Source organism: Leiobunum rupestre, chromosome 3 (genome assembly GCF_980474605.1).
Source record: "Leiobunum rupestre chromosome 3, qqLeiRupe1.1.hap1, whole genome shotgun sequence".
Classification (NCBI taxonomy): domain Eukaryota; kingdom Metazoa; phylum Arthropoda; class Arachnida; order Opiliones; family Sclerosomatidae; genus Leiobunum; species Leiobunum rupestre.
This window is the reverse complement of record NC_143386.1, coordinates 43,318,510-43,345,709: the sequence shown is the minus strand read 5'-3', so window position 1 is coordinate 43,345,709 and position 27,200 is coordinate 43,318,510. Positions and strand designations below refer to the sequence as shown.

The window sequence follows — 27,200 nt, the reverse complement described above, 5'->3', positions numbered from 1 at the left end:
AAAACCTTTTTTTTTTCCTTTTTTTCGGAAAAATACGGTAATTTTCCAGAACATTTCACTCTCGGAAAATTTTCCTCGGAAGATATCCTGACTTAAAACTCTAATTCAAATAATCAAGATTGTAATCATGATTTTTTAATGAAAATTATTTGATTTAAATGAAGATTGAGATCACGATTTGCTTCAATAAAGTCATTAGATTTAAATCAAGTTTTAAATCGCGTAATTTAAATAAAATTGATTTAAATAATCCCTTTTTCTGAATACGCTTATGCTAATAAGCGACTTAATTAAACATTCGATAATTTTATACAGTGTACATAGTGCGCGATATAACGGTTTTGTAAAAGAATCGTTTTTCTCGTTTACATTATTTTCGTGACGCAAATCCCTAACCGCGTTTTCAAACAGAGCGAAAACTGGTCAGTCCCTGAGGACGCAATGTCGCGTGTTTGGTGACACCACCCAACTGTGCAAAACGTACGTTGTAGTGAAGAAGCTACCGATACGGAGCGGAACCCAATTTAACTGCAAAGCACGCTTCAGGCCGGTCCACTTTCAAATTTCTATTCGCATCTTCCTATTTTCAAATGCCAGGTTAACTTGAACTTAACGTTGAATCGAATGGCAACCCAACAATCTTGATTGCCACGAAGCACGCGTACTGTTATGGTCAGTATTACAATAGCGTGTCACTTACAAGTTGCGAGTTTATGGAAACGTTCAAAATTAGTACGGCTTCTCAAATATATTACGTTCTGAGTCAGTCCAGTTTAAGTACCTCAAAATGATAAATTTGTTAAAAAATAATTTAAATCTTAATTAATATAATTAGTTGCCTTAATTAGAAAACTGGGTATCTCAAAATATTATATTCTGTAAATAAATTATTTAATTATTAAAAAAGACTTCATTTACTTAATTATAAAATCAGGTATCTCAAAATATTTACTTTGTTAAAAATAATTTAAATGTGAATTAATAGAACTAGTTGCCTTAATTTAAAAACCAGGTATCTCAAAATATTAACTTGGTTAAAAAATAGCTTAAATTGGAATTAATAGAATTAGTGGCCTTAATTAAAAAACCAGGTATCTCAAAATATTATATTTTGTTAAAAAATAATTTAATTATTAAAAAATAGCGTTCATCACCTAAATTATAAAATCAAGTATCTCAAAATAATTGAATTCTTTCAAGATGATTTGATTGTTTTTTAAGTTATTGCCACTAAATAAATCATTCAGGTAGCCATTTTTGTTGAAATTGTCCATTAATCTATTGATAGTACGATTGTTAATATCTCTTAAATAAAATAATTTTCTCTGTCTCGAGCACAGACATCCATAATTAAAAGTAATACATTTTAAAATATCGTTACATTCAATTTTGTGATTTATAATTCTATACAAAAATTTTATGTCCACTTTAATTAATGTGGATTTAAAAGAGTCCATCCGTAAAATTAAAAGATTGTTTCTATAGTCGTCTAAAAGTTTATGATTGTTAAAAGTTTTGTATAAATGTATAGATTTTTTAAAAACATTTTCGATTTAGTCAATATTTGAATGGCAAGTGTCGGAATACATAGTTTGCACCGAAGGGAGGGGCCTATGGTCTCCAAGGAAACTGGGAGGGCGATCAAAAATTCAAACCATTTCGCGCGTAGCTCCTACATAGGTAGCCATTTTGTTGGTAATCTCGTCAAAGCTACAAAACGTATTAGATTTATGCTTTACAATTTTAAATGGGCCCTAAACAAAGCCAGATAAGATTCTAAGGCCGGGTTATTTTAATAAAATATCAAATTACGACAGAAATATCTACGAAAAGAAGTTAACAAAGCTTATCAAAGTTAGGCCTTTGCGGTCATCCTTTTTACAATTACCTTCGCTATCGAATAAAATAAACAATTTTCGCTCTCCCTTGGTAATTGAACTACTCGAACAATTTTTAACCAGGCAGATAACCATTTTTAACGTGAAAATAATTTCTTAATCATGTGAAAATAATTAAAATCCGCAAACAGACGATTGAAACTGTTAACCCTCCCGTTTTACTAAGAAATCTACACCAGAAAAATGGCGGCAAAGAACCGTTCATTCTTGCTCAAATTAAATATTTATTCTTGGTTCTTATATCTATACTTGGAACTGCGTCATTGATGACGTAGGGATGCAAACTATGTATAGACGATGGAACCGTATATGACAATTGATTTTACAAGGGAATTAAACAAATTTTTAAAACATAATTTAGAAATTAACTGACGAGATATTCGGTATGATGCGCCTATCATTGTTTTTAGCTTTCGCGACTGTTTGACTTTCGTGTTGATCAAAATGTAACTTTTTGTCAAAGTGTACTCCAAGGTCTTTGACGATGTTGGATCTTTGGAGAACTACGCCATCTATTTCATAATTGAAGTAGACAGGCATGGTTTTTCACGAATACGTTACTACGACAGTCTTTGTAGCATTAATAGGAATATTATTGTAGGAACACCACATTTGTAGTTGATCCAGATCTTTTTGCAATAAGTCACAATCGGTCATACTACATATTTCTTTAGAGAGTTTATGGTCGTCAGCTAGTTGATAGACCATAGAGTTCTTTATACTGAACGTTATATCATAGATATAGATAAATCCCAACGAGGACCCTTGGGGTACACCGCACATGACTTCATAACATACCTTCGTTATTTCACCGTTACATTTAATATAATTCGTACGATTGACTAAATAATCTTGACACCATTTTAAAATTGAACCGGACAACCCATGCTGTTTTAACTTGTGTATAAGTCGAGGGTGCGATACTCTATCAAAGGCTTTTGACAGGTCTACATAGACAGTGTCGACTTGACCGCGAGCAGTAACTATTGGATCGATAAAATTTGCGAAAGATAACAAATTTGTCTCTACAGAGCGCCCCTTGACAAAGCCATGTTGACTATTGGGCTAATATAGTTTATACCAATTATACAGATGGCGTTCAACCGAAAAATCAAAGGTCATAGCAAGTGAATCCAGGACGGAAATTGGTCTGAAATTCGAGGGATCGCCTTTAAACCCTTTTTTATGTACGGGTGATATAATTGCAGTCTTCCAAGCAGTTGGGTAGACACCAGTAGATAAGGAGAGATTAAAAATAAACAAAAGTGGTTTAATCAGAAGGTCACTACACCCCTTTAATAAGAAGTTTGGTACGCCATCAAAACCTGAACAGGTATTGGTTTTTAATTTCTTAATGGATTGCATAACGTCATCTTCTGTGAGACAAAGTAAAAAAAAATATTCGGTGATTGACTGTCGCTCGGGTAATAGTTATCTGGACTACTGGAATCACTTGCTGCATTGGAAAAAAAAGGTTGAAAATTCTTTGGCTATAGAAATATTATTGGTAATTGTTTTGTCAATCTTCACAAGAGAGATAGTTTGACGCTGTTCTTTCCTCTTCCTGTTTACATAGTCCCAGAACACTTTTGGATTTTTACCGACAGAGTGAGATATTTTGGAGATATAATTGGAATTATCGTGGGCTATTAACTTCTTCGATAAAGTGCGTTGCGTTTTATAGTTTATCATATTGCTCTCAGTTGGAATACGCTTCAATTTCTTGTGAAGGTATTTCTTTTTTTTAGAGATTTTATCGTTTCAGATGAACCAATTAGGGTAGATGTTGGGTTTATTTTTAAATTTTCCGTTTGGCTTTTTAACTTGCCGTTTAGGCACAGCGCGGTCAAGGGCTAATCTGAGAGCCAGATTAAGGATATTAACTGCGCTATTTGCGTCAGTGCTAGAGTATAAGTCAGACCAATCGATGGAGGCAACATACCTATACAGACTTAGGTAGTCGCCATCTTTAAATTGACGGAGAGTCCCAGTGTGCATGGAGATATGCTCTAAGTTACCATAAAAGGCTACCGAGAAGGCAGGATGGTATAGTACTTCCTCGACTACCGGAAGATGAGTTTCATGTTATTGTTGACTAAACACAAGTCTGAGCAGATATCTTGATGATTTTTAATATTATTAATTTGGGACAAATTACAATGGTTAGATAAATCAAAGATATTTTCTGCTTTTTTCACAACATAGAAAGGACATCTCTCAGTGACAGTAAAGTGCGACCAATCAATACCCCTCAGATTGAAGTCGCCCAAAAATATTATATCGCCATAATACGAAAAGATTTTGGGTTTAAGTAAAGTGGCCAGTTCCTCATATCGTTGAACCGGTGTGGTAGGACATAAATATATATTACCCAACAACAGCTTGCGACCGTCGGATAAAAATAGTTCCAGCCAAACGACCTCAAAGTCGCCTTCTAAATCTGTACTCCGTAGACATTTTATTGAATATGAAATGGCAATAAGAGCCCCACCACCATGAGTAATGTGATCCGATCTATGGACGAAATAAGCTTCTGGAAAAAAGTCCGCGTTGAAGTCACCGGGATTTAAAAAAAGACTCAGTTAAACAATAAATTGGAATATCAAAAGATACGATATTTTCAAAAATTTCGTCGGCTTTTTTCTTTAAGCCTTGAACATTTTGGTAGATGATGTTTAACTTTTCATTCATCATATATATATATATATATATATATATATATTAGGGTGTTTAAAAAAAAATGCAAATATCGAAATGTTTTGGTGCACATTGATTTTCTTGTTCATTTTGGTCGGAAAATGACTCAGGAAAAATTTTACGTAAATTCATTAATATTTAGGACTGCCTCAACGAGCTAAAGTTTTACCATTATAAACAAACCCATTTATAAGCAAAAATAATTATGTCACTCAAATACTTTAACTGAACGAAATATTTACTATTTATTACTTACTTAAGTTTACACAGGGTTTATTATAGTAATAAGTACCGGTACACAATAAAATAATTGGCAGAAATCCCCACAAAACCAGGTCCTAACTTGTGATTTTCAGCAGTTATGACCTGGTTTAGTGGGGCTTTCTGCCAAATATTTTATGGTGTACCGGTACTTATTTCTATAATAAACCTTGTAAAAACTTAAATAAGTAATAAATATTAAATATTTCGTTCAAGTAAAGTAAATGAGTGACAAAACTGATTTTTGCTTATAAATGGGTTAGTTCATAGTGGTAAAACTTTACCTCGTTGAGGCAGTCCTAAATATTAATGAATTTACTTAAAATTTTTCGTGGGTCATGTTCTCATCAAAATGAACAAGAAAATCCATGTGCACCAAAACATTTCGATATTTGCATTTTTTTGAACCACCCTAATATATATATATATATATATATATATATATATATATATATATATATATATATATAATTTTTAAATTATGTGGCCAGTATTTCAAATATCTCTGTTATAAAGGAAGTTTGAATTCCCGTTTTGTAAAACAGGCGGAAAAGCATGAAAAATACCTAAAAACGCCAGTGTTCGATATGCCGGAATGAATGAATGAATATTTTTTTTAACATATCCGTGTTCAGGGAGAAGTTAATATACAGGGTTTAACCTACAAACGCGATTGTCTGTAGTCAATTCCTTTCGCGAATCGAAACAACGCCTCGTGAGATTTAAATTTTTATTAAATAACAAACGTTATGACGTTCAATATATTATTTAAATTTTTTGAGTTTATTAAAGGATTCCATTTGTTTAAGTGCTGCAACAAGATAATTTAAAAGATAGAATTATCGCTGGGAATTTAAATGCCCATTTACGGAAATATGATTGAAAGGATAAAAGGGACGTACAATTGACCTTTAAAAGGGGCAAACTTTACTCATTCGGAAGCGGCCGGTAAGAGTGTCAGGAGCGGTCATTGAAAATACACCCACCTACGAAGGCACACGAATACTGCATTATGTAGAATTACAATTGTAAAATTTAAATGAAAACACAGCTGCGTATCTGGGGGGTTTCAACCTCAGCGTGTAGTCAAAGAGCGCTCTTGGCCGCGGTCCTTGTTGCGTCCTCTCCCACGTATGAAAAGACGGAGAGGCTGGGGTGCCCGCGATGCCATAATAGTTTACTTCCACGACCCCTGCCGGCGAACCATTGCGAAACTCGGGTCACTGGAGAGTGGCAACACCCCCCGTTGCTTCTCCCCGTGAATGAATTCGCTCAGTTTACAAATCCTGTACAGGGTTACGCTACTTCCACTGACAGTTTCAACGCACTTCAAAATTGAATTACGAAAATTTATGATTTGATGTAAATTGTAGTTTCTTGTAAATAATTTTATTTATGTCTCCTGTTCCCAAAAATTCCAAATTAGTTTTGTAAATAATGAACCTAAATTGGTAAGAACATATCGAATTAGAGATGTACTTCTCAAAGTACTGGTGAATGTGACCAAAAGGTCATACATCCAATTTTGTTGCCTACTTTCCAATTGAAGCTAATTCTCACAAGAACTAAACTAACTTTAATTTGGCACAATTTTGCCATTACAAATTTGCCCACTGGGTTCTTTTAGTTATTGAGCTATATTGAACTTGGAACTATTTTCATTTGAAAAAAACAAACTTGTAATCAATCAACGAACCTACGTTTTTTAACGCACAATCTCTGCTGTCTAGCCTGTTTGTAAACTTAAACTACTACACTAGCTAGACAACCTTTTAAAGATTAAACTTGCAGGCATATTTATGGTGGATCAACGAAATTTGCCTTTCTATCGGCAGGTTACACGGAACCTAGAGGTGATTTGGCTGTACCTGACTTAACAGCAAGTCGTTCTATTAATTTGCAACTCCCTTTAATTTCGAATAAATTTGATTTTTATATAAGCATTAACACAAGCTGGTAACACTTATTTGAAATATTTTTCAAAATTTATTCTTAATGATTTACACTCGAAGGTGTCCTAAATCAATGATAATGGATGACCTGGAAGGTATCCACAAATAGTTCCTTATTATTTAAGGTAGTGTTGTAAGTCGGAAAATTTTCCTGAAAATGACCGAGGCCTTTTTCCCGCAAAATTTCCGTATTTTTCCAAAAAATATAAAAAAAAATCATTCCATGATTGGTCTGATATATTGTTTGCAAATTGAAATAAAGCGGCATTTTCGCCTCATTTTTTCGAATCTGAAAGTAAAACTAAACCTCTAGACTAGCTTTAAACTGATTAACAATGTAACACTATTAATATTTTGTATTATGTTTACTGTTATTAGACATTTTATATCGATAAAAAGTTAAAAACATTAAAAACTCTTAAAAAGTAATTTATTTTTCCGTAAAATTAACAACACTAGTTAAAAGGCTTTTGAAGGGTTTTTTGGGGGTCTTGTAGGGTGACAATCTCTCTGTACACGGAGAATGTTCGTCTTCGGTCCGGGAAGAAAACAAGTCCACCCACTGTACGCGATCAGCGGGCGATGGACGACTGGCGCGTCACGCTGCGACCACCAACATGTAACCCCACTGGGAACTTTTAAATCCTCCTAGAATTAAGACGTCATGACGCACCCCCTCTCCCCCCCCTCAAGGCTGCGGGCCAACCCCGATTGAAAAGGAAAATTTGGTTCCCGCAGATTTTCATATTTTTTTTTACTCCCAACTTCTTTATTTCATTTTCATCCGATAATGTTTTTTTTTTTGCGTAATTCCTCAGGTAACCTGCAGACGGCGCTGGAAGACCGTTTGCGGCAAATCAGCGAGCCGAAGCAGCTACCTGACTCGAAGGTATACGACCATCAACTTCCGGAAGAGCGCCACCACGCGGCGGAGAAAGACGAAGCTGGTTCTCGTTGCAGCTCGGCCGACGAGCGTGGCCGCGCCAACAGGGAAGATGCCAGCGTGCTCAAGAGGGATTCGGGAACTCCCACCTGCGTCGCCATGGAAACGGATAGTTTGGAGTCGGGTGAGTCCTCCTATCGCGGGAGTTTTCCTTCTATTTCCGAGAGAACGGAATCGTTGTATTGGCTGGCGCGATTTAAGATTGGGGTGTTTTGATAATATTACGCCATCGCGTTTCATGAATGATTTTTATTTTTTTCTTACGTTTTTCATGAAGCTATATTTTGCGGTGTAGTTTTAATAGTTATTTATTTTTTTCATTTTAAATTATGAATAACTTTAGTAACCTAATTATTTCAATTGCTAATTAAGTAATTATTACATCATTAATTATGTTCGTTGTCATACTTGATTGATTTTTACTATTTGCTAATACGTAATCGGTATTTATAACTACCCCTTTAGTTATCTAATTATTTCAGTTATTATTGATATAGGTGTTTCAATTGTTTTTTATATTCTTTGACATACTTGATTGATTTTTACTATTCGTTATAACGTAATCGGTAATTTACTAAGCTTTGTCCTTAATCAGTTTTTTTCGTAAGCTTTGCCCTTAATCGGTATTCTACTATTCGTTACGGATTATCGATATTTTACTACTCGTTAATAGGTTAATAATATTTTGCTATTTGATAATACGTAATCGGTTGTTTACTATTCGTTAAAACGTTATCGGTATTTTACTAAGCATTGAGACTTAATCGGTATGTTACTAAGCTTTGTCCTTAATCGGTATTCTACTATTCGTTAATACTTAATTGATATTTTACTATTCGTTCATACGTAATCGGTTGTTTACTATTCGTTAAAACGTTATCGGTATTTTACTAGCTTTGTCCTTAATCAGTATTTTAGTAAGTTTTGTCCTTAATCGGTATTTTAGTAAGCTTTGTCCTTAATCAGTATTTTAGTAAGCTTTGTCCTTAATCGGTATTTTACTAATATCGAATAGTACAATATCGATTACGTATTAATATACGTAATCCATATTGTACTATTCGTTAATAGGTTATTAATTTTTTACTATTAGTTAATTGGTTATTAATATTTAATTATTCATTTATACGCAATCGGTTGTTTACTTTTCGTTAAAAGGTTATCGATATTTTACTATTCGTTAATAGGCTATTAATATTTTACTATTCGTTAATAGGCTATTAATATTTTACTATTCGTTAATAGGCTATTAATATTTTACTATTCGTTAATAGGCTATTAATATTTTACTATTCGTTAATAGGCTATTAATATTTTATTATTCGTTAACACGCAATCGGTTGTTTCCTATTCGTTAATACGTTATCGGTATTTTACTTGTTACCGTTGATACTTAATCGATATTTTTCTATTAGTTGATACTTAATCGATATTTTTCTATTAGTTGATACTTAATCGATATTTTTCTATTAGTTGATACTTAATCGATATTTTTCTATTAGTTGATACTTAATCGATATTTTTCTATTAGTTGATACTTAATCGATATTTTTCTATTAGTTGATACTTAATCGATATTTTTCTATTAGTTGATACTTAATCGATATTTTTCTATTAGTTGATACTTAATCGATATTTTTCTATTAGTTGATACTTAATCGATATTTTTCTATTAATTGATACTTAATCGATATTTTTCTATTAGTTGATACTTAATCGATATTTTTCTATTAGTTGATACTTAATCGATATTTTTCTATTAGTTGATACTTAATCGGTATATGAGTGTTATATAAAAATGGTAAGCTATGACGAAAGTTTTTACTTATCATCTTTATAAGCATTATCACTTAATCGTAAAAACAAACTCTCTGAAACGTAAATTGAGCTAATAAAATTAAGTAAATTAAAATTTCCATGACGAGACAACAACGAAAACAGACCACTGGCTAATTCCCAACGACAATCTTTTAACTTTGCAACCATTTAAACCCATTAAGCAAACTCCAAGAGAGGTTTCGCGTTACGAAGACGCGATGAGCGGCAAGCCTTCGAAAACGGTCAACGTATCTATAAGGACATAACCACGACGCTAATAAATTAACTTTAAAAACGCTTTAAAATATTTAAAAACGGGCCGAAATGCTCCCCTTCCTTTTCAAATAGGGGATAGTATTTAAGATAAAAAATAGGGATAGGCCTTGGCGGAAGAACAACGTTTAATCCGCTCCTCTTTCGAAATTGTTTTTCGGCCGAACCACTCCTCCGCGATCCCCAAGCGACGGATTTTAATAGCTGCCTTCCAGAACTGGCATCTCTGTTAAAAAGGGGCTTAAAAATTTGAATCGTGACATGGAAATAATGGTTAATGACGCTCGCCGCGATTTCGCCGAGCTACCGGTTCCCTTACGAAGCAACCTATAATGAGATTTCTTAATACGCATGCGCCGGGGGTCAAGGGTGCCTCTTACTACAAAAACAATTAAGCGCCGATCGTATCATCCTCAATTTGACTTACTTACATCAAAAATGCAATCATTTAGATAGATAATATGTAGAAGCAACTATTGTCTTGGTTTTCATGATAACCGGGAAATATTCCACGCCCACACTGAGTGACTTCCCCCCTTACTGGAGCCCGAGATTGTACTGGAGTGTCCCCCCCCCTTACTGGAGCCCGAGATTGTACTGGAGTGTCTTCCCCCCTTACTGGAACCTGAGATTATACGGGAGTGTATTCCCCCCTTACGGGCTGAAAGGGGGAAAGATTACGCTAGGAAAGGTGGAGGGGCGTGGCTTTTCTTACGGGGATCACGAAGCGAACCGGGTGCTGCCTATTGTATTATCTGTTCACCAATATAAATTATTGGTTATATTTATTAAGACTTTAGCTATGTTTCTTGTTAGCTACTGCTTTTTTAAATATAAAACGCTGTAAATTTACTTAAGCGATGGTTAATCTTAATTATACTAAAGTAATTGGATTAATATTAATTAGTTTTACCAATCGTGATAGGTTATCTGTTATTTTGACTGATTAAACGGTATCGAAGTCAATTTGAGCTATTTTTTAACCATCTGCGGATAACAGTTGGCTGGTTCAAATTCAGTTTTCTTTAAATTAATTTGTTTTTTAATCTAGATATCAGATCGTAGTGTAACCGTTACATTTACTTCACTAGAAGTAATTCTTTAAAAAATAGCTTTGGCCTTAAATAGAAAAACCTTTATCTTATTGCTTTGAATTTGTAAAATGAAATTGTGAAATATCGTAATAAACTTGATTGATTGATTGTATCCGATCAGACCAGATAAAATTGCTATGATATCTGTATGATGAGTATGAGAAGCTGATACCAGATATTGCTTAACAGTTAGAATTGGGAGCCACTAATCATGCTTAATTATAAATATTAATCTAATTACTGTAGTCGAACAATTTCTTTCGTTTCTAATCTTCATAATTTAAATATTAAATAATGTATTTTGGTAAACGCCAATACCTACACTGAATTCATATCAACACTAAATATTTTCCGTCGTGCACAATCCATCCAAATCACGGTATACAGATAAAACGTTTTAAGGATAAATAAATTTAAATAATCGTTGCGGATAGGCCCACAGATATGTCATAATTATTTGGCGAGCGTTTGAAATAAAAAGAGGACTACTAAAAATGGGACCCCGTTTATAAACACTCGGTTAATTTATTTCTGTCAAGTCGCCAACGAACTAAGACAAACGAGGAAAGCAATTCTTGAAAATTTTACGTTTAAAAGACTCCGGATATATAAATAGAATTAATATAGAAATACCGGCGTTATCCGCGACGAAAGAATTCATAACATACCGTCTCTAAGAATGGGTTACTCTAATAGACGTGCATAACTGGAGTAATGTACCTTCAGTGTCCATTCTCGGTGACTAAGGTATTTTAATTCGTCCGATTGTTTTTATCGGGGCCGAAGATATGAGTAATGAAAAGGTCATCCTTTTGAGAGGGAGGGCTATACTCCATTCGCGGGTGGTCCCACAGTTTTCGATCAATTTTTTGGCCACCCCCGTTCTTTTTTGATAGTTTTTTGGGGGGTTCAAATTTCCTCTCACTGCGTCGGTGCCTCCGTATTAAGAAGCCGCGAGTTTGATATATTTAACTGATATCTTCTGGTTCTTATCTAAATGGATTCGGATGGTTATAACGTGGTTCCGACGAAGGTGCGGGTCCAGGTGAAGTTTGTTCGACGATCCTATGGGTACCGGATTGCCGGGTGACTTTGAATTACGAGCGACTCTTTTATCTAAGATTTTCAAGGAGATGAGACCAACCTTTGGTAACGCCTCGAGACGGTTAGCTTTATTTTTAAGAGATTTCGGATCTGATTTATGTTTGTTATTATTTCCCAGCTCGCGTTTTTGATATTAAATACTTCGTTGTCACGAATTCAAATTGTACCCGCCATTGTAATTTACCACTCCAAGTTGATACGCGCGAAAAAACACTAGAAAACAATAAAAAAAAACAAATGATTTCAAAGAAGGTGTCACCGTGTAAAAGTTGTTCATTTATACGTCGAAAAATATAGCTGTTAAATGCTTCTTAAATCAGTCATTCGCCGGTTTTTTTAATTTTTTTTGAGTAACCGAAGTAATTAATTGATGCAAAAAGAACAATTTATAATTGTTATCCACTTGATTTATAGATATTCTACCAAAATTGATTTTTTTTATTGTCAGCTTGATTTTTTTTAAATAATGGTAAAACAAATTAACAAACTGAAAAACTGACAATATTAAAAGTAAATTTAATTTTTAGATATTGATATTAACTTTAATTTTTAGATATTGATATTAACTTTAATTTTTAGATATTAATATTAACTTTAATGTTTAGATATGAATTTTAGACATTAATTTAAGAAATAAATATTATGATTCATTATTAAAAATGTATATTAATATTAATTTAGCAAATAAATATTATGATTCATTTTTTGAAATGTATATTAATATTAATTTAAGAAATAAATATTATGATTCGTTTTTAGAAATGTATATTAATATTAATTTAAGAAATAAATATTATGATTCGTTTTTAGAAATGTATATTAATATTAATTTAAAAAATAAATATTATGATTCGTTTTTAGAAATATATATTAATATTAGTTTTTATACATTAAATAGGGATATTAATATTATGATTAGTATTTATATTAACACTAATTTGGGATATGAACATCATGATTGGTTTTTAGATTTTAATATTGATATTAATTAGGAATATGAATATTAGGATTAGTTTTAGTATTAATTAGTAATATGAATATTCTTAAAAGTAAATTTAATTTTTGGATATTATTATTAACATTAATTTTTAGATATTAATATTAACTTCAATGTTTAGATATGAATTTTAGACATTAATTTAAGAAATAAATTTTATGATTCGTTTTTAAAAATGTATATTAATATTAATTCAAGAAATAAATATTATGATTCGTTTTTAGAAATGTATATTAATATTAATTTAAGAAATAAATATTAGATTCATTTTTAGAAATATATATTAATACTAATTTAAGAAATAAATATTATGATTCGTTTTTAAAAATGTATATTAATATTAATTTAAGAAATAAATATTATGATTCGTTTTTAGAAATGTATATTAAAATTAATTTAAGAAATAAATATAATGATTATTAATCAGGAATATGAATATTATGATTAGTTTTAGATATTAATATTAACATTAATAGTCCGTAACCAGTTTTTAAATGAAAATTAAAAAATATCTTACATATTTTCTTAGATAATTAGGAGATGATTACAGATTCAGCACATATTAATCTAATGCCTTGCCGTTTGGACTTCCCACAGTGTGTACGAGATATTGATGGTGGTCTTAACTAACTTGTTAAATAAATCATTAAAGAAAAACCCTTATAATATTCGTCTTGTTTTTTTTAGGCCCGAAGAAGAAGTAGAGAGGCAAATACCCGCGCGAGTTCGATTATTTAAAGTCGTTTTTTTTCCTTTTACAAGATTGCCGCTAGAAAATAAATCTAACGTTGTCATAATTCAAAATAAAACTCGACATTCGCGTCATGGCAAATATATAATTATGGTTTTTTTATCACAATTTTTTTATTTTATATAAAATATTTTTTAAGTGGAATTATACGCGTGTTGATATTTTTGTTATTGGAATACTTTCGAATCAAAATATTATCAATTGTAATTATCGGGTATAATTTGGATCAATTTTTGTTATTTAAAATTTGTTTTTTGTTTTGCTGTCGGGTAAAATAACTCTAAGCGATTAAATTATATTTTTTAACGTTTTTAAACACTATCAACAACTTTACGCAGTTTTAACTAATTTCTTCCGCATGACGGTCGCCAACATTTTCGCAGTGTCAAACGCTGATATTTGATTCTATTGTTATTCGCTTGATACATGTACCCATCCAGGCTCCCACTGAACAATAGGTATTATCATAAGTCTATAATATTGTTTCATAAGTTTGTCACTTTGGGACATATTTTACTGAGAGCTAGTAACGGAGTGACGTCATCAACCCTGGTTGAGTTTGCAAGGTCTCTCCCCACTATTTACAGGAGTTTTCCCTCGAGTTCTTCGGTTTCCCCTTTCAATAAAAACTTGTAGAGGTGGCGGAGTGGTTAGCACTTTCGATCCCAGCTTGGGGCACTGGGTGAAAACTCGGAACAACTCCTTCTGCGTTGAGTTCGCAAGTTTTCTCCCCATTGGTATAAGGGGTTTCCCCCGAGCTCTTCGGTCTCCCCTTTCCATAAAACTTTGTAGAGGTTAGCGGTAATAGTAAGTGTAGGGAGCTGTTGGCTCACGTGGCATGAAGGGCTTGCCACCACCCTCCTACGCATTGTAACCCGACCACCTGAATTAAAGGCTTCAAAAGTCGCTAGATGGCTTGGGCTTAAGGTAGTGCCTTGGGTATTAGCATAGCTGATTATTATTATCATAAGTCTATAATGATGTCTCATAAGTTTGTCATTATTGTGAATATTTTACTACGAGCTAGTAACGGAGTGACGTCATCACAAGAATAAAATCTCCGCCTAGCGAGGCACTTTCCAAGGTTACGTGTGACGTGGGAGCAAGCGGACGCACAACGGCGACGAAGCCCGTAATGCAGTCTGCCTTGTGAATAGCACTCAGTAGAAATTTTGCGTGTTAAGAATATTAATTGTCACACTTATATAAAAATATTATACACTTATGGTATTATTAGTCACTTTTTAATCTAATAGATAATGAAAATATGGTTTGTAAATCGTTAAATATTCTTATGAATTGACATCCCGGCTTGGATAGTGGTTTAAATGATATTTAGTACCGAGTAAAATTAGCACAGAGCCCTCTAGTGTTGAAATATGCCCAAGGCAAAATATGCTACAAATATGAACGATAATATACTATTCAGTTCGGTCAGAAAATGAGTGTCAAAACAATAGGAAATGTCATACTTATTGGTATAACGTTACTTATGTTATTAAGCAGTGTACTTTATTATAGAAATAATAATACCATTTCCATCTTTGTGTATTTTCTAAACCTCTAGACAGAAGGTCGATTTCTTGCATGCAGCTAAGATGACCTACATGACTATCTAGAGTAGTGTTCGTAATCGAGCAATATTTGAAATTAATTAAACACAATTATTGATATATATTAATTTCACTGTATATAATGGTTATTTAAACGTTTAACCGACGTATTGTTTTACCGGGACCCGTGTAACCTTGGGGGCCTGTAAGCGCGTAGCATGTTCTTTAAGCATTTCCCCGAAAACGTATAGCTATCTGGTTTTACCGTGGCCCGTGTAGTCGGAGGGCCCGGAAGTTTGTTCCCGAAAACGTATAGCTATCTCCAAGAATAAAGGTTCTTTTTGAGGTCCCCGGATGTATTGTTGTACCGGGGCCCAGGCCCTGTTCTTGCCTCAAGCTTCGTCTTCGTAAAATTATCGGAAGAATTAAACGATTAAAGAAATGATAATTTGCGCTATAAAGACGACACGCTCTTCGCATAATCAAATCTTTAATTTTCGAACATTTTTGAAAACTACAAATTACTCTTCAGGGGGGATGGCCTTAGGATTTAAACCTTAAATAAGACATCAACTAGTAACACCAGTTTCTGAGTGCCAACAAAAAAAAATCGCATTCGTTTGAAATTTTCTAATGAATTTTTGCTACGAATACCACTTCGTTTCCATTTCAATTTAATTCGTTTCAGCCTCTTAATTCAACGACTTTTTTTAAAAGGATATCAACCCCAGAAAGACCTTCATTGCCGTAGTTAACGGTTTCGCCTTGCCTTCTACAGACTCTAGAAGCTGAATGAACATTCGTACGTAAAAGTTTTTATCCCTCCTCGTGCGAGGAACCCCTCGGTAATTAATAGCTCGTCAAGAAATGACCCTCCCCGCGCTGAGGAATAGCGTGACTTAGCAATCATCCAGCGCCCCTTGCCTCTTGCACCCCGAGCTGGTACTCCACGTCATCCTCTAGATGGAGCTATTAAGGCCTTCCCAACCCCGATTTTAAACTCTTTTCGGAGAGGGAGATTAATAGAGTTCTGCAGATTGGATAATAAACTGAATTGCTTTGTTTCTAAAAATAGATAAACTATCATTTTCTTAATATTTATATTACTACTCCCATAAGTAACATAATAAAAATAAATAAGACACTCCTCATAGTTTTAATAATAATAATAATAATAATAATAATAATAATAATCAGCTAGGCTAATACCCAAGGCACCACCTTAGACCTAAGTCATCAAGCGACTTTTAAAGCCATTAATTCAGCTGGCCGAGTTACAATGCGTAGGAGGGTGGTGGCAAGCCTTCATGCCACGCGAGCCAACATCTCCCTACACTTACTATTACCGTTAACCTCAACAAGGTTTTATAGAAGGGGAAACCGAAGAGCTCGAGGGAAAACCCCTTAAACAGTGGTGTAGAAACGGGGTGGTACAGGGATACAATATAACCCCCTTAAATTTGGAAAGGGTGCCAATTGGGTCCGTAAGGGGCGCTAAAAGTCTGTTGAAGAGGAGAGCGCGAAATTCAATATTCCAGCTGTACCCCTCTTGATCCAAAACGTTCCTACGCGCCTGTTTAAATGAAAATTTCCTGATTGACAGTCAGAGGTGGATTTTCTAATAGGCCTATTAGGCGCACGCCTCGGTCCTCGTGGTATCTAGGCGCCTCAACTTAGGCATATTTAGACACTATGGGGCTTTGTGCCGAATTACACAACGCCGAAAATCAGTTCGGTGATAATTTTGTCTAATTGACATACTTATTGTTATTATGTTACTTACGCTACTCCTTATCGTACAAATCGGCCGTAAATTAGTTACGTGCTCTTGTTCGCTTCTGACAATGCGTTTGCGAAGGAACTTAAAGCCTTAGGCGGATTTATAAATTAACAAATTCGTCTTACTGAAGGTTTAGGTTTTCATGTTACCCTTTCTACCATCTGGGGCTAAGATGGGTGGTGCCTTTCTGAATTTTATATAATCACTTGAGCCAATCAGAAGACAGGCGTTTGTCGTTGATTCGATCCGCAAAACATTTCTCCTGATTCTTAGAAAAATACCTTTACTCTAACCAAATTATAATCATAAATAAAGGAATTTATTATTCATATTCTTACCTATTTTCGTTCAATCAAAAAGATGTGGATTAAAATCTTAGAAACTAAATTCCATGCTAAGCCTTGAATTAATATTTTAGTGTTTAACTATAACCTTTACTCAAAATGTTGGACATGGTAAAACAAGGATGGATTTATTGTGATTAGGTGACGTCACGTGAAAGCTAGCGGTCACTTATTGCACTTAAACTCACGCGGAAAAATTATCACGTTAATTTATGCTGAAAAATTTGCCGTTTTCTGCCATATCGTTAGTCTTTAGTTGTAAAATCTTTTAAAACAGGATTGCCATATTGGATGTGATCTTTTTATCTTTTTTAATGACGGTGGTTGAGGTAAATAATTACGTCACAGTATTACTTTAAATTCAATTTTTAAGTGGGAAAATATTTGTAAGAAAATATTTATTTTTTTATCAGCCCTTTCAAGCTCTTACTTCAAATTAGTGGCAGACAATAAATTTTACCTAAATTAAATCGAATCATATTTCTCACAGATCACTTTATTTAGCAGACTATATTCCAGGCAGAGGCCGAACAATCCCCGCCTTTTGTAGTGCTCGAATATAACTGAGAATTCGAATGTAGGTGGTTAATGCGATACTTTCAAATTACTTCTAAGGCTATTTATATTAAATTAATATTAATAATAATAACCAGCTTAATATCCAAGGCTCAAGTCATCTATCGACTTTTAATGCCATTAATTCCGGTGGCCGAGTTACAATGCGTAGGAGGGTGGTGGCAAGCCCTGCATGCCACCCGAGCCAACAGCTCCCTACACTTAAGTCCTATTACAGTTAACCTTTACAAGTTTTTATGGAAAGGGAAAACCGAAGAGCTCGAGGAAAAATCCCTTTAACCTGTGCGGAGAGAGCTTGCAAACTCCGAGTGACATTACATTACAATACATTATATAACAGTATTATAATAGACAGGCTTGAAAAGGGACCGCTCGCTGAAGTTAAATTTAATTTAATTTTAGTAAATAAACAACTTTTAGTCATGAAGTATCTTGTCACTTTTATTTAAAATTTTTTAAAATAGTATAAAATAGTATAGTATATAAAGTAAGATTTTTAAAATTCAAGATTATATAACATTACATTACATAATATTTTGTATTATATAATATTTATTATTTAATTATTTAAAAATCTAAAACTAGTCTATTACTATAATGCTTAATAATATTATAATTTAAGTACACCGAAAATCACTTTTAATGGCTTCGCCGTTAATGGTTTAGCTTGAAGGGTCGACACACTTTAAGTCAATATTACCATACAAGGAGTCTAATTGAAATTTTTGAAACAATCCTTTTTTTTAAAAAAGCGACTTCGCGATGGAACAGACACGTTAAATTGATTAATTTGAAACGTAGGGGGGGGGGCGGGACGTTTAATTCCTGCCCCCCTCTTCCATTTTAGCCCGCAACAACGTCCCTTTTCGCAATTACCATTAGAAAGTATTTGTACGTAGAGGCGCGGCGATCTTAAGCCTAAGTTATATTTTTGAATGGTGGAGACCTATTCGGCTGCCCCATGGCAAAACCTTATAACCACCAAATTTTTGAAAAATTAGATTTTTACGCATCAGTTTTACTAAGGCATGTACAAAAGTACTGTAAAAGTTTCAGGTAAAAGTCATAAATATTTAACTATTTATGACTTAAAAAATGGTTTTGGATTTTATAATTTTCGCATTAAAAACCATGTTAAAATCTTATAACTTAGGTTTTGAAAAAGTCAAATATCTCAAAACTACGATCGTGGTGGTTAAAAGGTTTTGCCATGGGACAGCCGCATTATGTCTCACCAAATCTGACACATATCGTGGTGGTGGGCCATCGTATAAAAAATAATAGAAAAGCTAGGAGGGGGGAGGGGGGTAGAACTCAAAGGGAGACGCCGACAATGGCAAAGCGCCACTGCGGTTGGTCATAATTACGCTTTCGCCTTAATAAAGACTAATTTGACAGCTGCCCTTTAAGCCGAAGAGACTCACTAACAATATAATTAATAATCGCCTCGCTATAAAAACCACCCGCGCTAGATCTTTCTGTAAGTGATTATAGCTACCGAATAAGGTGGCCTCTTCAATTGTGAAAGGCACGGATCCACTACGTTTGTTATTAATAAGAATGGCATTATTTTTACTGTCGGGAGAATGACGATTTTGAACGTTTCTGTAAATCCCTCTCTCGCTCTAGGTTCCTCGAAATAAACACGCTATATCATTGGGTCTATCGTATCTTAGAGCAACAAACACAAGGAGAACGCAGCTAGCCTTTAAACCAGGGTTGGCATAGAACCAGCCATACCAGTTATAGCCACCTGGTTAAAACCGGTTATAGCCATTTGAAAAAATCCAGAATTTTTTGGCTTTTTTAAAAAAATTACAATATGAATATTTTAGTAAATTAATAGTTTTTATTTAGAAATTAAGTTTATTTTTTGTTTCATATTTAGAAACCGGTCTACTTTTACCAGTTTTTCGGTTGGTTTAAAGTTCCAAAGTTCGCTGCCTCGCTTCTGTCATACACAAAAACCAGGGGGAATTTCCCGAGGAAATCAAAAGAATTCAGTTATTTTATATAGTTATTTCGCTTTATTTGTTTAGCTCCTTATTTACGACAATAACGGCAGACAATTTCTACTTACATATGTAAAAGGCACTGTTTATATTTTAGCCGGTTATAACCGAAAAAAAAAACGATTATAGCCAATTAAAACCACTGGTCCGGATCTTTCAATAAAAGCCGGCTTTTTTCCAACCCTGCTTTAAACACGCTAACGCAGTGTTGCGTACAAATTTCATTGGACGAACCTTACGCTGAGCGTTTTCCGGGGGGGGAAGACAATTTCCGAATTTTCCCCTTCCGACGGCACCAGGCGATAATGCGTATAACCAATGAAAAATTTACGCAAGAAAATGCGTGACTTTGGACGGGTTGCGTTCGCCTTGTGTGGGGTGCTATGTTGGTTGCTCGTAGCTAACACTGACGTCTAACCAAGAGATTGAAGCGCGCCACGGTTACTTTTTTCATTCCCCCTCTCAATATATAGCCAATATATATATGAAAATAGCACCAAGTTGGCGGGGTCCCATTCAACTGAATGTATAAATATTCCTATGAGTTAGGGTTAGGGTATGCGTTTGGGTTAGGTAAGGTTGGGTTAGGTTAAATTAGGTTAGGTTTGGTTAGGTTAATTTAGGTTGAGTTGGGTTAAGTTGGGTTGAGTTAGGTTAAGTTAGGTTGAGTTGCGTTGGGTTGAGTTAGGTTAGATTAGGTTGGGTTGAGTTAGGTTAGATTGAGTAAGGCTGGGTTGGGTTGGGTTGAGTTAGGTTAGGTTGGGTTGGGTTGGGTAAGGTTGGGTTGGGTTGGGTAAGGTTGGGTTGAGTTAGGTTAGATTGAGTTAGGTTGGGTAAGGTTGGGTTGAGTTAGGTTATATTGGGTAAGGTTGGGTTGGGTTGGGTTGAGTTAGGTTAGGTTGAGTTAGGTAAGGTTGGGTTGAGTTAGGTTAGGTTGGGTTAAGCTAGATTGAGTAAGTTTTGGTTCAGTTAGGTTAGGTTAGGTTTGTTTGAATAAAATGATTTTTAATTATTGCATATTAAATGTTCCTCGTAAATGTATTTGAAATCCGCCAAAATTGTAGGATTTGGTCAAAGGGAATTTGGTTGCCTCAACATAGTTTGAAATAAATGTTTTCTTGTTATTTAGTCATGCCACAATTGATTTGATTAGGTTCAATAATTGGTATTGCAAAACTTTATTATGTTACCTTATTTAAAAAAAAGTTGTTACTTGTACTACATTAAAACCAGAGATTTAAATTAAGTTTAAGATAAGTATGCATATTAATAAATATATCCCAGAGTATGTATTGCTTATGTTATTCGCAGGCTTCCACTGATTTTTCAAAAAACTTTTTGGATGAAAATATTGCTCGTAATACATCATATAATATTTTGAGTGAAATTTTGATATTCTTAAAGGAAAGGTCCAGGTTGGGTAAAACTTGGGTCTATTTGAAAGATCATGTTTAAATATATTCCAAAATATCAGTCGTAAAATTGTATATTTTTTTAATGACGAGAAATTAATTTTTAAACGAGCGAAATTTACCCGACAAGCGAGCTGCCATTTTCTTTCGCCTTCCCTCCGCAGACCGCACGCGGAGCAAGCGCGCACAGGGAACAGAGCGCGGTTATAGCGCGAACAGCGCGTGATTAAAGTCCTAAAACGTCACCGCGAAACAAAATGGCAGCTCGCTTGGCGGGTAAATTTCGCTCGTTTAAAAATTAATTTCTCGTCATTAAAAAAAGATACAATTTTACGACTGATATTTTTGAGTTTATTTAAACATGATCTTTCAAATAGACCCAAGTCTTACCCAACATGGACTTTCCCTTTAAGTACTGTAAATCTGTAATGCGGTGTGATATCATCATTATAATTGCCTAAATAAAATGAATATTTAATTTAATATTAGTTTCATAATTTTAGGCCTGTTACGTAAGTTTGACTTACAGTAAAGCGGCTTCAACGTAAAAGTACATATAAGCAAAAGCAAATAATATCTTACGTAAGAAGTATTCATATAAACCATAAAAGTGGAACACCTACCTCGAAATTGAGGAGGTGTAAACCACTTAATTTTTATTATGACGCACATTTTTTCTTTTACAGCTGTGTTTTTAAAACCAGCTAAAAATATATTTATGATATAAACTGTCAAATTAATTTAAAAAAATTGTAATTAGCAAATATATACCTACTTAATTTTGTTGTGAAAAACTTTTGATATAAGAAAATATTTTATTAAATTTAGGTTACCATTGCTACAAATTGTTATAATTAAATTTTATTTAACTAAAATATTTCTAATTAAAAGTATGAATTTCGTCCGTTTTATCACCACCTGGTGTCACTACTGTCGTGTATTCTTACGCCAACAAAATTTTAATTTAATGTAGGTTGGCATTGCTACAGCTTTATATTATAGTTCAGTTATAAATAAAGATTTCAATTATCAGTATGAATTTCGTCCGTTTTATCGCCACCGGGTGTCACTACTGTCGCGTATTCTTATTATAATTTTTGAAATATCTTATCAAATTCATTAAGAATATCTCATTAGCTCTTTAATAGCCGAATTTTAAATGTCCCACGTGTTAGAACCTCCTCCTCGATTAAAAAAGGGGCAAAACATGATAATCTCCGTAGATAATTCCCAAATACCTATCTTTGATAATAACGTAGTCTAATTATATTACTTCTAACCCCTAGCATTAATTAATTTCGTACATTAAAAAGGGGGAATTTCCATTAATTACCCCCTACGAGATAATAGCAATTGGCACGAGCCCCAGGAAGCTCGCGCTGAAGCAACGTGGGAAAACATTTTCCCATTATTATTATTCGTAGTTCATCCTGAGAGAAAAGACCGTGTAAAACGAGCCGGCCCGAGTCGTGCTCCAAGATGCCTCATTAGCCGATGCCCAAAATTTCGTGAAAATTTTTCATTTTTTCTCTCGTACGAGAGAACCATTTAACTCTTATAGGGTATTATAATTGAACAGAAGCCTTCTTTTTTAAATAGAAAAGATTACGTTTAAGCTGAATAAACTGGCATCTTGGTGGAGGGTCCCTCATTTATAACGCGCCCGCCCGTTCTGTTAGGAAAAAAGCTACCTGTATTACCCTCGTCCTGAACATATTGTTTCGGAAAAGATGAGTTACTTATCGCTGGTTTTTCGAAATTTGAACGGTGGTGGCCTTTTAAAAATTCACCTGTTTTAAAACCTTTTAGATGGTGGGAAATCGTTGTTTAGAGATTTATTTTAGTTAAAATTTAGTTTTATCAATTTTAATACGACATTTTATAGCTAATATTATTTAAATTCAAGATAATATAAAGGTAACTAATTTGAGTCGAAGATATTAGATATCTATTATAGGAGGGTTTGAATCGCAGATACTGAACTATATCAGAAGTTTATAGCGTTTAATAAATTATTAAATGGTATTAATTTTAAACTAAGCTATTAAACGATATAGATTTAAAACGAAGATATTAACGCTACTAATTTTAAACCAAGATATTAACACTACAAATTTTAAACCAAGATACTAAACGCTACTAATTTTAAAACAAGATATTAAACGCTATAATAATTTAAAATTAAGATATTAAACGCTACCCAAAATAAAACAAGATATTAAACGCTATCCATTGAAAACCAAGATATTAAACGTTATCCATTATAAACCAATATATTAGACGCTACCCTTTATAAACCAAGATATTAAACGCTACCCATTATAAACCAAGATATTAAACGCTATCCATTATACACCAAGATATTAAACGCTATCCATTATACACCAAGATATTAAACGCTACCCATTATAAACAAAGATATTAAACGCTACCCATTATAAACCAAGATATTAAACGCTACCCATTATAAACAAGATATTAAACGCTACCCATTATAAACAAGATATTAAACGCTACCTATTATAAACCAAGATATTAAACGCTACCCATTATAAACCAAGATATTAAACGCTATCCATTATACACCAAGATATTAAACGCTACCCATTATAAACCAAGATATTAAACGCTACCCATTATAAACAAGATATTAAACGCTACCCATTATAAACAAGATATTAAACGCTACCTATTATAAACCAAGATATTAAACGCTACCCATTATAAACCAAGATATTAAACGCTATCCATTATACACCAAGATCAGCTAGGCTACCCATTATAAACCAAGATATTAAACGCTACCCATTATAAACAAGATATTAAACGCTACCCATTATAAACCAAGATATTAAACGCTACCCATTATAAACCATGATATTAAACTCTACCCATTATAAACCAAGATATTAAACGCTACCCATTATAAACCAAGATATTAAACGCTACCCATTATAAACCAAGATATTAAGCGCTACCCATTATAAACCAAGATATTAAACGCTACCCATTATAAACAAGATATTAAACGCTACCCATTATAAACAAGATATTAAACGCTACCTATTATAAACCAAGATATTAAACGCTTCCCTTTATAAACCAAGATATTAAACGCTACCCTTTAAAAACCAAGATATTAAATACCCTTTATAAACCAAGATTTTAAACGCTATCTATTATAAACCAAGATACCTATACACATATACCAAGATTATAAAACGCTATCTATTATAAACCAAGATTTTAAACGCTACCTATTATCAACCAAGATTTTAAACGCTGCCTATTATAAACCAAGATACCTATAAATATTGTAAACAGACTTGCCATTGATACCTATAACGTTAGCTAGCATACTATCACTCCAATATGTTTCATAATTAATTAATTATTTTTATTAAATTTAAATGTTCAACTATAATATGGAGGCACTTGATATTAAGTCGCCCAAAATCTAGTTTTACCTCTAGTCAAATTCTCAACATTAGTAACGGCGTTTACCAGGCGAGCAAAAAGTAATGATACTTAGAGACACAGTGCAGCAGGTTCCTTCATAGCCTTAGGTCCCGCGGCCCATTACAGTTTTTTGGGAGGGAAATGGCTACCAAATGCATACGTGTATGTATATACTTATTAATTACTGCCTAATTCGGCGACCATAAAAATTACCTCGATCACGACGATATTTAACGAGAGAAGCGATTTTTAGTTGTTTTTCCTCGAAAGGCATATTCTATTACATTCGCTTCGGAGCCGTCGATCTTATCGAACAGTTTTTGCAATGTAATCACGGGGCTGTCGCGGACCTAAGTCTACTTAGAAACTTTCTTTAAAGACTTTAATAAATCCAGTTCTCGCGCTCATGCGTCAATATTACTTGAAATATGGCGGACCCTCCGGTATCGACTATTTAGAATCGCCCAAGTCTATTTAAACGATTAGATTTTTTTAACCGGATTGACAATTAAAATGCTGGGTGATCCCTAGCCCAATTTATCCGCAATTCCGCCTAGTTGGGGCTCCAGAAAATCGCTTGCTTGCTTTTCCGTATTACATCTTGAGCAAAAGCAACTTTAAGTGCTGCCCTCTGTCATAGTGGTAGCGCAAAATATATTTTAATTTTATCACCCGATAAGAAGTTACTTTAAAAGTTACTTTACAGAAAAGTACTTTTAAAGTTTCTTTTTCAGAAAAGTACTTTAAAAGTTATTTTACAGAAAAGTACTTTTAAAGTTTCTTTTTCAGAAAAGTACTTTAAAAGTTATTTTACAGAAAAGTACTTTTAAAGTTTCTTTTTCAGAAAAGTACTTTAAAAGTTATTTTACAGAAAAGTACTTTTAAAGTTTCTTTTTCAGAAAAGTACTTTAAAAGTTATTTTACAGAAAAGTACTTTTAAAGTTTCTTTTTCAGAAAAGTACTTTAAAAGTTATTTTACAGAAAAGTACTTTTAAAGTTACTGTACAGAAAAGTACTTTAAAAGTTACTTTAGAGAAAAGTACTTTAAAAATTACTAAACAGAAAAGTACTTTAAAAATTACTAAACAGAAAAGTACTTTTAAAGTTACTTTACAGAAAAAATATAAACCAATTTTAAACCCAGTTTAAACCACTATTTTTATCAGCGTGGGTATTAATATTTTTGTTATAAGGTTAAAAAATACTTTCCCGCACAAAAACAACCGTAAACTGCCAAACGGGGCGATATACGAATAGATCTGGCAAACCGGGAAATTGTTCCGATCGGCATACTTGAAAACTACCGGCACCACTTGGATGATTACAATAATTAGGGTCTTATTAAATGCAGGGGGGCGCCGAGTTTTTAAAACCAAATTATAAAAGATAGAGAATCAGAAGAAGCTTAAAAAAAGACGTCGAAAATTGGCATTTTCTTTGGATTTTTTCTGAACGGAGGACACGCGCGAATTTCGCCATTGGAACGAGTAATTAATTACCCGGGCCTTTCGGTCTAATGTTCCCATTGTGGCCGTTGCACCCAGCCAAGAGTCTTAGCTCCCGTTCGCGTATTAGAAGATAAAATAAGCTCGCCACCTTTCGACAACCTTATTAAATAAGATGAGAGGGAAAAATGTATAAAAATGCCGGACGTTGAAGTAGAAAGTTGATCTCTCGATCACAAATTTTTTCCGTAATTTTCGTTTCCTTTGTTTGCGTGTTTTCTCCGCCAAGAATAAGGTAAGTTTTTTTATCAATAAAAAACTTTGAAATACAAACAAGGTATTAACGATAGACCTTTACAACCCACCACGATGTCAAAAGGTGAACCGTGGTTTGTCAAATGGGTTCATAAATGTGGCGTGATTCTCAAATGGGTTCAAAAATGAGGAGATATTATTTGGGATTTACAATATACCTGGTGTTTCAAAAGGTTATGCAAAAATTTTAAGGAGTTGTAAGGGGTGTGTTGAGAAGTATGCCTGTTTTTTTCCCCATTTTCCTACGATGAGTTAAAAGAGCGGCAGAGAGCTTCAAAGTGTGGCCTGGAAGTAGGCTGCAACAAGCGCAAAATCAAGCAGCAGGGACTGTAAATACTGTTGAAGTTTACTTTTTTACACTGTTACCTCGATTTTTGTACAAAGTCCTTTTTTACCTATCACACGAACCCAAACCTTAATATTCGCGTTTCCCTGCTGCTGGGTTTGGGCTTGTTGCAGCCTACTTCCAGGGGCTAGTAGGCCACACTTTGTAGCTCTCTGGCGCTCTTTTAACTC

At 33.7% G+C, this 27,200-nt stretch overlaps 1 protein-coding gene across 1 annotated transcript in view; it reads left to right on the top strand.

Moving 5' to 3' along the window:
* Positions 1–6,887: 6,887 nt before the first annotated feature.
* Positions 6,888–27,200, top strand: part of L (zinc finger protein Lobe) — a 155,558-nt gene continuing 135,245 nt past the window's right edge. The window contains exons 1-2 of the mRNA XM_090169687.1: positions 6,888–6,903; positions 7,627–7,875. Of these exons, the coding sequence (XP_090025813.1) occupies positions 6,888–6,903; positions 7,627–7,875 (265 nt within the window). The remainder of the gene's footprint in view (positions 6,904–7,626; positions 7,876–27,200) is intronic.